At 42.0% G+C, this 16,366-nt stretch overlaps 1 protein-coding gene across 2 annotated transcripts in view; it reads right to left on the reverse strand.

The window, feature by feature from the left end:
* Nucleotides 1–16,366, reverse strand: part of pex14 (peroxisomal biogenesis factor 14) — a 69,574-nt gene that overhangs the window by 17,030 nt on the left and 36,178 nt on the right. For both annotated transcript variants that reach the window (XM_037772606.1, XM_037772605.1), the window contains exons 5-7: nucleotides 10,999–11,124; nucleotides 7,146–7,231; nucleotides 4,692–4,794 (exon numbers count right to left, since the gene is read on the reverse strand). In XM_037772606.1, the coding sequence (XP_037628534.1) occupies nucleotides 4,692–4,794; nucleotides 7,146–7,231; nucleotides 10,999–11,124 (315 nt within the window). The remainder of the gene's footprint in view (nucleotides 1–4,691; nucleotides 4,795–7,145; nucleotides 7,232–10,998; nucleotides 11,125–16,366) is intronic.

Consider the following 16,366-nt stretch of genomic DNA (forward strand, 5'->3'; position numbering starts at 1 on the left):
CCACCCAGACACTGCCTTCTAATGCATCTTAAATCCTCAAACGATCAACAAAGGAAAAAACAAGGCTCTCATTTGGGAGGAGGCTGCCAGACAAAATGTCCCCCCTAATCCTAATAAATATTGTTCTTTTTCCATTGACTTTGAAGATTGAATTAGTTCAAGTGTTGGTGTTGGACGAGGGTGTATGATTTCAAATAACACCGGGCACAGTTTGTTGCCCCCTGCTTCCAGTCACGCGTGTATTACCAAACAATGCATTAAGTTTCCCCGAGCTGATTATATTACAGAAAACCAATAAACATTCATATAAATCATGGGCGTGTAAAGTGTTAAATCAAGCCTAATAGGATTAACATCAACAGATATTGTGGCGGTCCGCCTGCTGAGGTTGTCAGGCCAATGGTTAAAAGCCTGAGCCTGCAGCCGGCTGGACGGGATGTAAAGAATAACCCGGGCCGGGACAAAAGACGCAGCAGCGGCTTGCTTGGGGATGCTGTGTTTCTATTATGAAAAACCAACACAGACAAAATATTTGATCTTTCAAAGAAGCTAATATCTTGCACTGACACCTGTGTTTAAATGGGTGGAGTTGTATCAATATAGGTGGGGTGCTGGAGTGTTTGATCTCTCCGTGCTTGCAGAATCCTATGGAACACCAGTTGGAGCAGGAAAAAAAATCATTGTGCAAACAAATTTGAGTTTGTTAGTGGGTTTGCGCGACCGGCCTTACTGAAGACTGTAATAAAACTAAATTACCGCGGCCATCCCTGCTTAAAAAAGGTGTTTGAACGGGGTGTGCGCGCTAAACCGAGAGCCGCCCTATTAGTCTCTGATTCCACCTCGCCACAAAACAGCTTATCCAGATGTGTGTGTGTGTCAGTCTGCCAGCCTGCACCGCTGTGCCTCCTGAATTACCAGTGGCACCGCTTTTTTTCAGCCACTTTTTCAGCCAAACCTTTTCATGTCTCTCCCACAAAAGTTGACTCCTTTGTACAGTTCAGACAAAAAAAAAAAAATGCACAACTTCTTATCCCCCCAGTTATCACAGATATGAAGCCAAGAATAATGAAGTCAATGACTTTGGCCGGGCATGAATCAGAAGGCTGCGATGTGTGTGTGTGTGTGTGTGAGAGAGAAAATCAGAGACAAGATGATGTGTGAGGCTCGCAGCTGCTGCGAGGACGGGTGCACATTGTGTATTCAGTAAATTATTCAGTAAATACCTCGATATAATGTACACTACATATGTCTCTGTCTTTAATGGCCAGCTGGTCACCAATATGGCTCCCACCGACAAAGAGTGGCCAAACAGCCCGCACAATTCCATTACAGCCTGGCCGCGCTGAAGTACTTCCAAGATCCATTCATTAATTGTCTGTGTGAAGTTGTAGGCAAATCATAATGGGAGTCAAGGCCCCTACTCTCGAGCTGGGGCTGGCGAGAGAGACTAATGTGGTCCCCATTCAAAAGGATACATCACCTCATTGCGCCCGGCACTAGAGAAATACATGAACTTTAACAAAAGGGGGTTCAAGCAATTGGCAGCGGGCGAGGCAGCCGGTCGCTATTACTCAGTGCAGCGAGGAGCGAGGGAGCGAGAGGGAGAGGGAGACAAAGGGAAAGCAGAGGGAGAAAACTCTCAGTGTAATTGCAACCCCTCTCCCCAACTGTTAACTACAACAGTCATTAACTACAATAGCAGCTTGGCTACTGCAGTCATAGCAAATTAGTTCCCCACACCGGCTGAAGAAAAGACCCATGTTTTTTTTTTCCCCTCACTGGAGTCTCACCTATTCTGCCGCAAAGCACAGGAGACTCTCGCTGTGAAATCCTGTCTATATGCCGACAAACAAAACACAACAGGGTTGTGTATTAAGCTGGCAAATCTCCAGAAAGTGATAAGTAGATCTAAGAATGGGCAGTGAAGCCAGAGGAAATGTGTTTGCATAGTTGGGGAGAAAATGACCATAAAAGAGCAGATATTTGTTAATCAGATTGAGGGTGGCGCACACCTCGCACGCGATCTCACACAACCACTGCCCTCCACCTACCAGAAAACAATAGCATGGGTGTGACTGGATGCAACGATAACAGCCGTGTGTACGCCGTGTTGGTCCGTGACAAGAGCTGTAAACTCTGAACACTTAATTTGTTTTAATTTGGAGATGAAGGGGAAATCAAACAAAGGATGCTTGTGTTGAAACTGACATGGTATTTATGAAGTTAAAAATACAGCCTGTGGCTGGAAAACATTTGTTTGGCTCCTCTTTGTCTTTCCTGTAAACACGAGCATGATGGCCATTCATACAGGTTTTCCTGGAAATTGTTGCACTCTTTAGTAGAAGCCCCATGATACAAGTATTGCAATAAGATATATTGCGATTTAGTACCTTTTTTCAACTGCAAATTATGCAGTTTGTCAACATGTGACCCCTTTAAAAATGCCAGCTTTTCCTCAACAAAATTTAGCGCAACTTTGGAGCGTTATTTAGCGTTCTTCATTTATTTTTTTATTTCATAATGTGGTGATGTCACCAAGTAACACATTTGCATAACGGCTAGTTTGGCACGCCCTCAAACAAAGCTAGTTAGAGTGGAGTTGGAACAGAGCCAGAAGAGTTTGATTCGGTTGACCAATTTGACATTTTGACAAACGTCCGCCTGCAAAGTGCCATGCAAAAGTGAAACAAAATGATTCGTATTCTATTGTCATATCTAATGTCTCTACCGAAATGGCCTGTGTTGAACGATACAAATATTATAAATATGCACGCAATTATAACTATTTAATTACTTATTTATTTATTAAACGTTTTTTCCCGGCCGCTTCCCAGAAGAGCATAAAGTGGACGATGGAAATAAACGGAATTTAGAATAACTTAAAATAACTAAAGTAACTTAATGTTACAACGATTTAAATGAGGGCTATTTAAGCATTCGTACTGGGAAGTTGATTTAAATCCTCTGATTTACAGACTTTTCTTTATATATCTATGGCCATGGACTTATTGGCGTTTTCGGTCCACTATGGCGGCAGAGCTACCGCAGCGTCATCTAGCGACTGTTGTCAAAAAAAGAACCAGAGTTTCGTGTCTTTGCTTCGATACTCTTTGAAGACAGAATAGCGGCCGTGGGATTGTTGAGAGGTTAATAGTTTATATAATAAAAGGTTGATACTTAACGTCCGTGTATTTATACAATATTGCAACGCAAAATATGGCGATACTCTGCTGTATTGATTTCCCCCCCCCACCCCACCCCTACTCTTTAGGCATCAAAACCACCTGAGGGGAAGGTTTTACCTTGTTTGATATCTCATACAGACAGGTGCACATAGCTCATGTACACTTCAATGTGACTTTATTAAATTTAAAAGAAACTTAATTTGATTGAAATACACATTTTGATTTATCCTTTCATATTTAAAACTAAAAAGTTGACCCAAATTATGCCATCAAAGCTGTAAAATTCCATAAAAGTTACTCAAAACTCAGCTTTAAAAGGACTGTATGTACATTTTTACACGTATATCCGTGTAGTTTTTCCTATAATCTGAGTTGTGGTGAAGGCTGGTTGTTTGTGGGCATTAGCGGACTCCATTTCTAACCGAACGTTAGCTACCGTTGCACACTGTTAGCCCTGTAAGAGGAGCTGAAATTAAAGGCTCTTGCGAGCGTGCATGGGGTCACATCCGTTGAATTTAATAATAAAAGCGATCTACAGGCTGATAGAGGAAACCAAGAAAGTTGCGGAAGGTCTAGTTTTTTTAGGTTAAGTTACAACCTGTTCAAACATTGGCAATAAAAAGAATTAAAACACGTTTATACGTGTAAAAACTTACATTCAGTCCCTTTAATGTTAGATTTAAAGTAGGTTCTTTTATTTAACTTGTCGTGTAAACCGTCTTTGAGTATCCTGAAAAGCTCTTTATAAATACAGTGTATTATTATAATCATTACATTTCTTTTAGAAACTGTAGTATTCACTTCTCAAAAGGGAATTGGTACCTTTCAGGTGAAAACACACTCCAGTTCAACAGCACTGCTAACGAGAGCAAACTTTTCCAGAGTGCCTCTCTCATTTACGCCTCCCTGGATTTTTAATTATACTGACGAAGAGCACGGAAAGCATCTCTCTCTCTCTCTCTCTCTCTCCATGTCTGACAGCCAGGTTGAGATTCCTCACCTGTCCAACATGGGAGCCGCACCTGTCACCGTGCACTTAATCACACTAGGGCCAGTGCTGAGCCCAGACGCCACACAGTGCCATGCCGCACGCACATCCTGCACACACACACACCAGCGCATAGAAAATTAAAATGAACTTTCTCGCAACCTACGGGGGAAGAGGGTGGATGTTGATGACGGCGGTGGAGGTTTGGATGGGGGTGAGGTTGGTGCAGGGGGGGGAGACGGATGGAAGGGGGGGGGAGTCAGAGAGAGGATGGGCGGGGGTGGGGGGGGAGAAAAGTTGTCATTTCCCAACTCCTCATTAATATTCCGAGGTTAAGAGCTTTTCAGCGAAACGTAATTAATTGAGCCCGAGCCTGACAGTAAACAAGCAATTTCAAATTAAAGCGAAATGACAGCGGCGTCATTTGTTAAAAACGTGCGGGGCCCCCCGATTTTGGCGACAGATAAATGAGGGAAAATGTTAAGGAGGGAGAAAGTGATGAAGATATTAATCTTCACCTGTCTGTGTCAGCGTGCCACTCATTGCCGCAATGTTGCTCTCCATCCTCTGCAGATGCTTCTTGTCCTCTCGGCTGCCCATAATGAGGGGAAGGATGTATTTCTGCAATTAAAAGCATGGCACAACATTACACTTCTCTCTGCTGAGAAGGGGGCAGGAGATGAGGAAAAAGACAGGGCCACCTAGACTTGGCAGCGGAGGGTCAGATCCATTGTTTTATTGGACTAGAGCCTCATTGTCTAAACGGCCTGATTAGGAGCATGCAGAGTGTTGAAACCATTAGTCGATTAGAAAAATTAACAAACATTTATTATAAACAATTGGTTGTTTAAGTTATTTATAGAGCATAAAATGTCAAATAGCTGCTTGTTCTAAATTTGCTGCCAGATAGAGTGCTGCAGGGATGATGTATTTCTGTAGGCCAACCAGGAAGTTAGCATCGCCCTGGTTCCCTCGACAAAGACCCAATGGGATTGTTCCATTGGGATTTGGATTATTGCAGAAAATAAACTCTGTGGCAAACAAACATTTATGATACCTAGACGTTTTGTCCTGCAAGATAATCTCCACAAATGAACACCACTTTTATGATTTTTGAAGCGTGAATGCAGGCGTTAGTAGTCTCATTTAACCACATGTTAGCAATCGCTTTTTTTAAGACACGCAAAGGGTTAAAAAAATTCACGAGTGAGATATTTACTGACGTATTTTATGTCGTATAACAAAACTTTAAAATCTCTTAAACTTGTGTTTAACCACAGACCTTATTTCAAGCATCTAACTGAAAACCCATTGACTTCCATTGACTCATTCCTGTAGCACTCTATTTCATACCATTGAAAATGAAATATCTTTGGGTTTTAGACTCTTGAATTTGAAGATGCAACCTTAGGCTCTGAGAAATGTTCACCATTTATCTATAGACAAACACTTAATCCGTAAATCAGGGACTAATCTATAATGAAAGTAACTGTTAAGTTAGTTAGAGCCTTAAAAATGAATGAAACCCAAAGAGGAACAGTGAAAATAAGTCAGGCCTTCAGGGAAAAGACATGGTGGTGAGCACTGAAAATAGTCTTACAAAACCCCAAAAACAATGTCATGTTGTTTATCGTCTCTCCGCCGCTGAATAAACAGAACTCCACCAAAATGATATGTATGTGTGACAGCCAAATGAGGACGTTTGTTATCCAGTGTGAGGGTTAACCAGATGAGCAGCTTGTGAGCGTCTCACTGAATCCTTTACATATGTGCTCACGAGAGCCCCACTGAACTGCGTTTCTTTATTCAGTTTTAAGGCTGAATAAGGATGACCTAATCCCTCGCAGCCCTCCGCCGCCCCGAGCCGGGTTTTCTCTCCAACTCAGGTGGCAAGCGGCCACACCAGCGCAAGTAATAAACACTTTTTAGAGAAAAAGATTAAATGAGTGTCAACACGTAGTAATTAATAAGTGGGTTGCTGGGAGTGTGGTGTTTACAAGGTGCGCCATAACATAAATAAAGTGTGGGCAGAAGCCTGGACATATGGTGCGACTGGCGCTACGCTCCAGCGACATGACAGCAACCTGTGCCGTCCCGCCAGGGAATCCCACCACCTCCCAGGCGGCCGGTGGCTGGCAAACCCTGCTGCATGTGGGGAAACAGTACAGTACAGTGTGTGTGTTTGTCAGAGAAAGACCGCGGGGACAGGAGACTGTGCATGTGCAGCCTTATGAAAAGGGAGGATGAAATAATAGGACATAACAGGATCTATAGAGAAGCCAATATGTCCGACAGGGTCAGGTAGGCATATGCAAGTACACGATACGCGCTCCCTTTCCTTCTCTCTCTCTGCACACAGAGAGGAGAACAGGCTGTCATCGAGGCCGAGAGCTACTGCTGGAGCTCCTGTCCTGCTCTAAAACGAGAGTAATGGCTTCCACATGCCACTCAGACTACTACTAACAACCACTATGGGATTAATGTCACCGGGGACAAGGGGGCCTCATGAGCTCATGTTCAAGGGCTGCTAAGCCCGATAAAAACCAGGGTGATTATTTTTAGACGGTGGGACGTCAAAAAAAAAAATGGTTGTGTGCTGTGTTAGCAACTATATTTTTTAAAAGGAAAAAAAAAATATATATGAGAGGAGGAGGAGGGAAGTTAAAAAAGAAGGGGTTCAAATGAGATCATGCTTTGACGTAAAGCAGGGTAGCTTTAATAACAAGACCAGAGTGATGTTACATACTGCAGAGGCGCCTTCAATTCTAGCACCATAATTCATCATAAATGATGTACTCTGCTAGGCCCACCAATTTTAATGTAATATCAGGGAGAGGCAGGACTGACAGATCTGAGGATGCAAAGGATAATTTGTAAAACAAATTTTAGAAAGATTAACTGTGAAAACAAAGTCGGTGAGGAGGGAACGCGGTGGAAAACAGCAGCGGGAGGAGAAGCAGAGCGTGACTTACTTTGTAAAGCTGATGGAAGCCGAAGGCGATGCCCACCATGACGATGGTGAGGGCGCCGTAGTCTCTCCATCTGTAGCCCGCCGGACCTGGAGAGGAGGAGGAATCACTTTATGTCAAGTTGAAGTTTTAGCTCTAAAGTATAAATCATATGTACCACATTTTGATTTTGATTTTTAATGTTGCATAACCATTGTGTGCTTGCATACTTTGGATGCAGATTTAATGCATTAAGGCAATCAATTGGAGGTTGTAGCAGACTCAGTTTTAAAGCTAGAGTGAAGATACTGTTATCATATGAAACGCGAAAACCTAATGAATCCATTGGTACCAACCATGTCATACTAGCTTGTCGCGACAGAGCCTAAATAACGCTCCAAACTTGTGCACAATTTTGGCGAGGAAAAACTGGCATGCCCATTTTCAAAAGGGTCCCTTGACCTCTGACCTCAAGATACTGGAATGAAAATGTGTTCTATGGGTACCCACGAGTCTCCCCTTTACAGACATGCCCACTTTATGATAATCACATGCAGTTTGGGGCAAGTCATAGTCAAGTCAGCACACTGACACACTGACAGCTGTTGTTGCCTGTTGGGCTGCAGTTTGCCACGTTATGATTTGAGCATATATTTTATGCTAAATGCAGTACCTGTGAGGGTTTCTGGACAATAACTGTCATTGTTTTGTGTTGATAATCGATTTCCAATAATACATATATACATACATTTGCATAAAGCAGCATATTTACCCACTCCCATGTTGATAAGAGCAACAATCATACGATTAATCGCGATTAAATATTTTAATCGATTGACAGCCCTAATTCAGACTGATACAAAAAGTCTGCATTACCTCAATGTAACTAATAGTTGTTTTAATTATGTAAATGTGCTTTGTGGTAGATTAGACAACACAAGTAAGTTGTAAGAGTCCCCTAATTGATTTTCAGACTGTAAAAAAGTGAATGGAAGCCAATGGATGCCTGAAACGATAGAAAAAAATCATCTAGTAAAAAACCATCTAGTAAAAAACCTAGCAGAACGGTGTGGTCCTCTAAGATAAAGAAATTGTCCACTGTTTCAGAAATATACTTGTACGCTTAAAGGTAGGGTGGGTGATCTTGAGAAACTAGCAAAAGCACACTAGACCAGTCTTTTCTAGTGTAAGTAGCGAGCAGCACTAGCTCCAAAAGTCCCTAAATCTAGAGAGAAAGTCCGTCGCTTCAGGCCTCCCTCCGATGCTGCTCTCCCACAATTATAATTAAGAACATAAACATGTCACAATGAACGTGAACAACAAACACGGCTGTTGTTAGCTGTCAAGCTAGCAGCTTGTGGAAGACTCCAGTGACGAGCGATGAGTGCACGGGCAAAGAGCACGCAGGTAGATAGACAGGTAGTCCGTCCAGAATTTCATTTCTGGCGCCCGACCCCGCGGGGCCGGGATCCCACCTCAGCCGGCACGCGCCGGCCTCTCATTGCGCCACAGGGTTTTGCTTGCACCCACCCTCTGACTCACGCGTGCGTTAGATTCCTTGGTCCTTGTTTCAAGACAGGTCGGGTGGGTTGCAGACATCGCTGCAGACCCCTGGCGCCTTGTACGAGGGCCGAGCCCCGCCCTGGGGGCACGACGCCGTTTGGGCGCACCAAGGACAGTCCGCCCTGGTGGCACTTTGCCCACGGCCCCGGGAACCACCTTGGCCCCGAGCCGTTTCAAGCCGACCTAGAGCCAGTCGCGGCGCACCGTCTCGTATGCGGGACTCCCCAGCCTGCCGTGTGTCGCTCACACCCTCCAGCTGGCTGTAAACGAGGGTCCAGAGAAGTACTCATATCGGTACTCGGTACTTGTACTCGGTCTGAAAAAAGTGGTATCGGTGCATCCCTAGATTTATTAATTGCTGTGATGTAATGAAAATTTCAGCTGATATAACACATAAATGTGTCTTTAAAATCTTTAGCAAGCCTTTCAATGAACACAAAGCAACACAATTTATCTCTTTGTGAGGTTACAAGAATTCCATCTATTCATCCGTCTGTTTACGCAAAACGTCTGAACTGTAAAGGGTAAAGCCTGCAGAGCAAACAAGCCCGCTCTATCCTGCTCTTCCAGAAAGGACACCATTGTCTTCCACTTATTTTTGGGGTTGGGCCTAATGCAGTTGTTTGCATATAAAGCTTTAACTCTTTCAGACCGGATGCATCATGTGCGCGTGTACAGAAAACAGAAAGGTAAGTGTGTGTGTGTGCGTGTGTGTGTTTAGAAGTTGACTGCCTTGCTGAGTGACAGATAATGTGAAAGTGTGTCATTGTGCAAGCTGTCATCTGGGTAGGCCAACTGTCTGTCAAAGTGGAAATTCCCCACATAAGAGAGGCATTCAACTGAAAATGTCACTAAACAACAAACAGGTCTGGAGGAAATATACTGTGTGAGTTTGTCTTCTTTTTTTTTATTTACTCTGGTGGAGCCCAAATGAATATGAAATTATTAGCGGCTAGGCCACTAAAGCACGCCGCTGATATTCTATTACAGGTCTGATTTCACCTAATGGGTTATGTGGTACATGTTTACTGGCTTGAAAGTAACCAGATTGATCTGGTGCCTTACCACTTGTGTGATTTGACATGCAAATAAAAACGAGGGACCCGCTGTCATATCGGACTATACGCTACATCTTCAAGGTGAACGCTATTTTATTCTCCTTACTCAAGGGCGCGTTTCATTGCTGCTGCAGCATTCGGGGATGAACCCGTAACCTTTCCTATCGAAGATTTTTGAGTCATTCTCCAAGCATCCATATGGTAACCACATAAATTTGGGTCTTCATCAACATTATGGCCGCGATAGACTGTCACCTATCCCAGAATACCGTGCTTCTGAAAGGCCTGGGAGTCCTTGGGAGAGGTGGTTGACCCTGAACAAGCCTCGCTTGCATCACGGGGGATGCAGGGGTCTTCACTTGCTCTTTTTCCCCTCCCGTTAGGACCTTTCATTCTCTCTCCTTTTTTTCCTCCCCTCTACCACTTCCACTCTGCCATCTTCCTTTTTTTATTTGGTCACTTAAGCTGTGGAACTGTGGTATCCATCCCCCGTTTTTCCAATCTCCTCTCAAATTTATTGGGTTCAGTGGAGGCCTTCCTGTCCTTCTACCGCGTGGAAATAGAGATCAGAGTATCCATTACTTCGACAGAGATGGATGCGGGTCCCCGCGCACCGTCCCCATAACAAGGACATCAAAGGGAGGTAGCCCCCTCTTTTCAGCATGACCCCCCATACAAGACTCCCCGCTCTCACCTCATTATGCAGCTCCCTTATAGCCGTTTTGATATAAAACCCCCCACTATGGACGGAGAGCCGCGAGTCTCCCTAACTACATGGCCATCCCATCAACATCACTTTCATTACAAAACATGAGATGCCAGGGGAGTCAAGGACAGTGTGGTAATAAATGAGGGTGGAATACATCTGGAATCATTGTCATATGGGTTAAGCATTACGCGGACTTCATTCTGCATTGGTAAATCAGCGGACAGCACTCATAACCTCCTGAGGTAATAAAGATACAGGTCGCGGTGTGGGGTCTTGCCAGCGTGGAACCCCTTGAAACTGAACGGCGAGCTTCACGAGCTCGTGCAATGTCATATCCCTCTATCTGAATTCACAATGTTGTGTGGCAACACTTGTAAAGTATTTGGTGAGCTGCTGATAATCCTGGTTTAAAATTAATAAAAACAAGACCTCTAACAGCAAGTTTTAAATTAGACTTCTTTTTTTTTTTTTTTCAGGTGCACATAAATATTAATATTATGTATATGCAGCAGGTATCAAAGGAGAGAAAAAGGATGTGTGCACTCACTATGTGGTGCAAGAGCCAGCTGCGTTGCATGGAGTGGATATGGAGCCCCCACGGGGCTCAGAGGCAGGACTTCTTCTGTGCTGCCAGAGCGCTGGATGGCCAACTCTACCTCCACATCCGTCAGCCCTGGAATCGAGACACACACATACACACACCTTTAAAAGACATTCGGGAGAGGGAGGGGGGGGGCGGCGACTGCGTGTTAATGGGGAAACACCAAATGGCTCCTTGGCTATCATAATGTATGCTTAAATACTTCCCAAGCTGCCCACAAATCTTTTAAGTACAATTTAGAGAAAGTATGACAAATCTTCATTCAATTTTTTACCTTCCCCTCTCTTCTAAAAAAATACATTTTCATTTCATAATTCAGAAACTCCGCTGAGAGTTTCTTGCTTCGGGGACATCCATCAAAGGGGAGATAGCGCGGAAAGGTTCACACAATGAAATCTGAAACTCTGCTAGCCTATTAACTGCCACCAAAGGCAAAGAAAATAAGAGTCTGTCCACTTCTCCAGTTATATTTCCCATGTGGAGATTTCATACACCCCAGACAGCGAAAATGCATTATTTTAATTTCTTCATTGTAATGTAAATGTATTACATAATTTTGCAAATGCCAATATAATTTAATCTTCAGATCTTTTTAATGATTTTAGTGATGATTAAATTGCAAAGGGCTCCCTGATGGAGAATCTGAAGGCAGGAGAGGAAAAAAAAAAAAAAAAATCTAATATGAACATCTCCTTTTGTGGCAAGAAAGGATTTTATTTCAGGCGCCATATGCTGCCATTGCTGTGGGTCTCATCTTTTAATGAGCGACTCGGTCTAAACAAAGGAGAATAATTACAACTTTTGATGAACTACATTAAAAAAAAACAATTTATAGTAAAACAATTAGGAGAAAACTGAATCCAGAGAACCAGAACTGGTAAGAACAGTAGGCACTGATGAGCATGCTTTATCTCTTTAAGTCTGTATCATTACGTCTCTCACTAACATCTTACCATTACTTCCTTAAACCATTTCCCTTGTTTATTGACAGAAAAGCCCCTTCTGTAAGAGAGCCTTTTACTTCAACTATTCCCTCGGGTTTTAGAGAATTTACACAAGCTTCCTCCATCCTTTGAGATGAAATCGAGCAATTGGAAAAGGTTCAGTTGCAGTGTTTCAAGGCTCTACGGCTCGACGTTTTCATTAACAGTAAGTGCACACAGAGAGAGCCACATCCTGATATCTCTGGTACTGACCTCCGGAGTGGTCTTCACAAGAGAAGTACACAGTAGAAAAGATTAATACAGCATAGTATCGCGATATTTCGCGTGGCGATATAGTTGTATCAATCTTTTATTACATAAACTATTAACCTCTTAACAATCCCACGGACGCTATTCTGTCTTTCAGAGGTTGTAGCGGGCTCAGTTTTAAAGCCAGAGTGAAGATACTGGTACTATATGAAACTAGAAAACCAAAGAAAACCATTGGTACCAACCATGTTTGGTAGGGAAAAACGCTTAATAACGCTGCTTACGCTAAATTTTGGCGAGGAAAAACTGGCATGGCCATTTTCAAAGGGGTCACTTGACCTCTGACCTCAAGATATGTGAACTTAGGCCATAAGACAGCTAAACTCTATATATACTTTACATACTGTTACACCTCTGTGTAAATATATATACATACTGTATATATATATGCACATATCTATTACTTTTCAATACATACTACATTCCTGTCTACATATTACTCCTCATCATGCATATACTGTACATACTACATCCTGTTTACATTTAGTTCATCTGAAATACCGTCTTCAACTAAATTACAAATTGACATCACTATTTTATATTTACTTATGTTTATATTTAATTTAACTGCATTACTTTATGCCTTAGATTATCATTTTTCCTTTACGTGCGTGATTTCCCCTTTTATATACAGTATATATACATATTTTACGAGCATTGTTGAAGGAACCTGAGACCAAAGATTTTCATCGCCGATGACTGCTTTGCTGGAATTGACAAAATGACAAATAAAGAACCTTTGAAAACTCACAGAGTGAAAACTTTTAGATAAAACATATGTCGACTAAATGCATAATTTGCAGTTGAAAAAAGGTAATATATCACAATATATCTTATTGCAATAAGATTGTATCGTGACATAAGTATCGTGATAATATCGTATCGTGGGGCCTCCGGTGATTTACGCCCCGAACACACAGTAACACCAATGTGGAGTATAAATAATATAAATAAAAATGTCTTAAAAACATCTTTTAATCAAATGATTCCTCCCATTTGAATAATGTGAATAGCAGGTTGAACCTTGATCAGAAAGTCCCACTTCAACCTATCCCTGTATCAGCAGCCCAAAAGGCATAAAGAAATCCTTTGATAATCTACCACACACTCTTTATGCCAAGAGGAGGTCCCTCCCGTCACCTATTTAAATGCTCCGAGGACTTCAAATGGCCATGAAAATTGTTGAATAATTGAAGGCAAATATTGGCCGGCCTGTAGTCTACAGCAGGTCCTGAGTGCCAGGAAGTGGTGAGCGCCATGTGCTGAGTTTGTGCAGTCAGACTGCACTGTCAAATAAGCAATAATGTGTCCCTGGACTCCTGATTCATCTGACCACAGCAGACTACATGGTGGCAGACTATTGAGTGAGACATGCAAAGATCTCAGTTTCAACTGAATGAGAAGAAAAACATGCTCCAGGTTTTCACCTTGAAATGTAAAGTCTTTTTTTTTTTTTTTTTTAATCCACATTTATGCTGCTATTGAGCTTAATGTATGTACATCTTAATGGCTGCTCACATCTTTGATGCTGTTTATGCAGCATATGAAAAGGTTTTTTTTTTTTTTGTACCTTGCATCAAAATAGAATACATGGAAATTCCTGAAGCTGTTTACTAGTCAAATTACAGCTTGTTAAGTTGTGTTGTACGCTCTGATCTGTTTATTGTTGAGGTGTGGAAGACAACAGCAAAAAAATGAAAGAGCTCTTAGATCCAAAAGAAAAAGGGAACAAGGTGAAAGTGAGTTTTACATATAAAAGGAAAAGGACAAAAAAGGGATTGTGAAATTTATTACGGGTTCCAAAACCTGTGGAATGACCCCCGGACCTCCATTTCAGATCGACCTGTGGGGGAGATGACTTTTTTTTGAAGACATAAATTACACCTAATGACGACACCATAAAAAAAGAACAATAATGGAAAGCTATTCTGTATTTCATTATACTGTATTATTTGGTGCACCTGATACACGCAGTGCCTGTTTATGAGTCACCGTATTAGCAGATGCTCAGCCAAAGCATTTGCTTTGACCTTGCCATTCTCATTGGGGCATGAAATTACGGTGCTGGCACCTCGATATTACAGCTATAAATACTGTAAACTGCATATCTGGGCTACGTTTTCTATTGTCTTTCAACATAAACCTGATCGGTATTTATTTAAAGGAAAACCCATTGCTCGTCAGGTTATTTACAGCTCTATTTTCACTGGCTCGTACTCTGGGTGTTTTTTAAAGGGCAAAGAGGCAGCAAGGCTCTTACATTAAATCCATTTCTCCAATTCTGGCACTTCTGGACTTTATGGGTCAACACCTCGGCCGGACAGCCAATTATAAAAATTGCTTACTAAAATATTTTGGGTGGTAAAAGGTGAACGACTTTTTTTTTTTTTTTTTTTTCACTGTCGTCCCAAGGCTTGAATTATGAAGTTGCCCTTGAGTGAAAATTACTTACATTTTGAATATCTAGAAAAAAAAAAACAGGGCATGGCAGGGGTCATAAATAGATGGAGGTCAATGGGTTATTAAGAACTTCTCACGCCGCGCTGGCGAGCGAGATTCTACATGTCATTTGGATCGGTACAACTGCTTGAAAATAGCCATGTCCCTAAATAATGACCACTCTCATAGAGTATTCATTTATGTATTAAAAAAAGGGGACTCTGCTCTCATTTCCCTGCTTTATCGCCTTGTACTGATGACAAAGTAGGCAAGGCCTCGGCTAGGTGGCGCCGTGGAGTAATTTATAACCACATCAATCCCTTTACCTTCTACGCAGGCCTTGGTCATTGTCATTTTTGTCCGAGAGGTGAGTCGCATAACCCCACTTACAAACAGCATCCTATTAATATCTGGGATGATGAACCTTACCCCTTACCTTCAAACCAGGTATGGTAATAGACCCAACAGCCTACCTGTGTTCCCCGTGACCCTCGATCACTGGCCCTCTACTCAGGGTGAAATCTATTAGCATTATTTATTCAACTCAATAACAATTGGGACGGCATAAAAAGGAAATAAGTCAAGCCATCATTTATGTCTCGCTGACAGAGAATGTACTGCGCCTGTAATGCATTTAATATTGTATGTACCTGTAATGCAACAGTGTGTGGACTCGCTGTACTTTCCCCACACACAGACCGCAATCGGTTAGCGTCTGAGTGATGTCGGTTTAGAGGCCACGGTCAAAGTGACACGTTGAAAGCTGGAAAATGTTGTTGACTTTGTCCTGAGAATTAGATTTTTTTTTTTTTTTTTTTTGGTAATTATGTGTGTAACTGCTAATTGTCTGGGCTTAATGATAGTGCCAAAATGGGGCCCCCCCAAATGCTCTTTTAGTTGTTACATCTGTTAATTGTAGAGGACATAAGATGGCACAATTCACAAGATGAGACCGGAGCACATTATATTTCACTCAAACACAATAAAATTTACTCGATCTTGGCAAGGGACAAGTAAAGCAAAATTGCTTCAAGATGGCTGCAAGACAGTTTAAATGCAACTCATTTCCCCGACTCCTCCGCTAAAGAAAGAAAGAAAAAAAACATCTGGGTTTAAATCTTCCTTTATATTATATCTAAGTGACAAAGTTTCAATATTTCAGCCAGTGTCTTCAACAAGGACTCAAGAAGGGCAGCTAGACATATTGGGACTGCATAATTGCCAATTCATATTCCGAAATTGACAGTTGAAGGAAAACAGAAAATTATATTTTTCAATGAATATTGAAATAAACCACACTATTAGGATCTCTTTGGAAAAAAAAAAAAAGGAGATGTAACTAGAGAGGCATCCTTCAGTGCAGATTAGGGCACAAATGTGCAGGGAAATAATATGCAGGAGCTGGGATTATTGTGTAAAGATTCTGCAACATGCAATCAAAGTGGGCCCTATTTTCCCCTTCATCAGCTGTCCAGCGTAAGTACCGGCAGCAAGAGGAATCCAATTTAAAATCCACTCTACCGGGAGATGGTATTGTTTCATTTTATGTGTGCTTTGACATTTCTGGCTGTTAATACAGAGTAAAATCCAGAAGTATTTACATAAATATGACATTAAACTGT

The sequence above is a fragment of the Sebastes umbrosus genome, chromosome 6, assembly GCF_015220745.1.
Source record: "Sebastes umbrosus isolate fSebUmb1 chromosome 6, fSebUmb1.pri, whole genome shotgun sequence".
NCBI lineage: Eukaryota > Metazoa > Chordata > Actinopteri > Perciformes > Sebastidae > Sebastes > Sebastes umbrosus.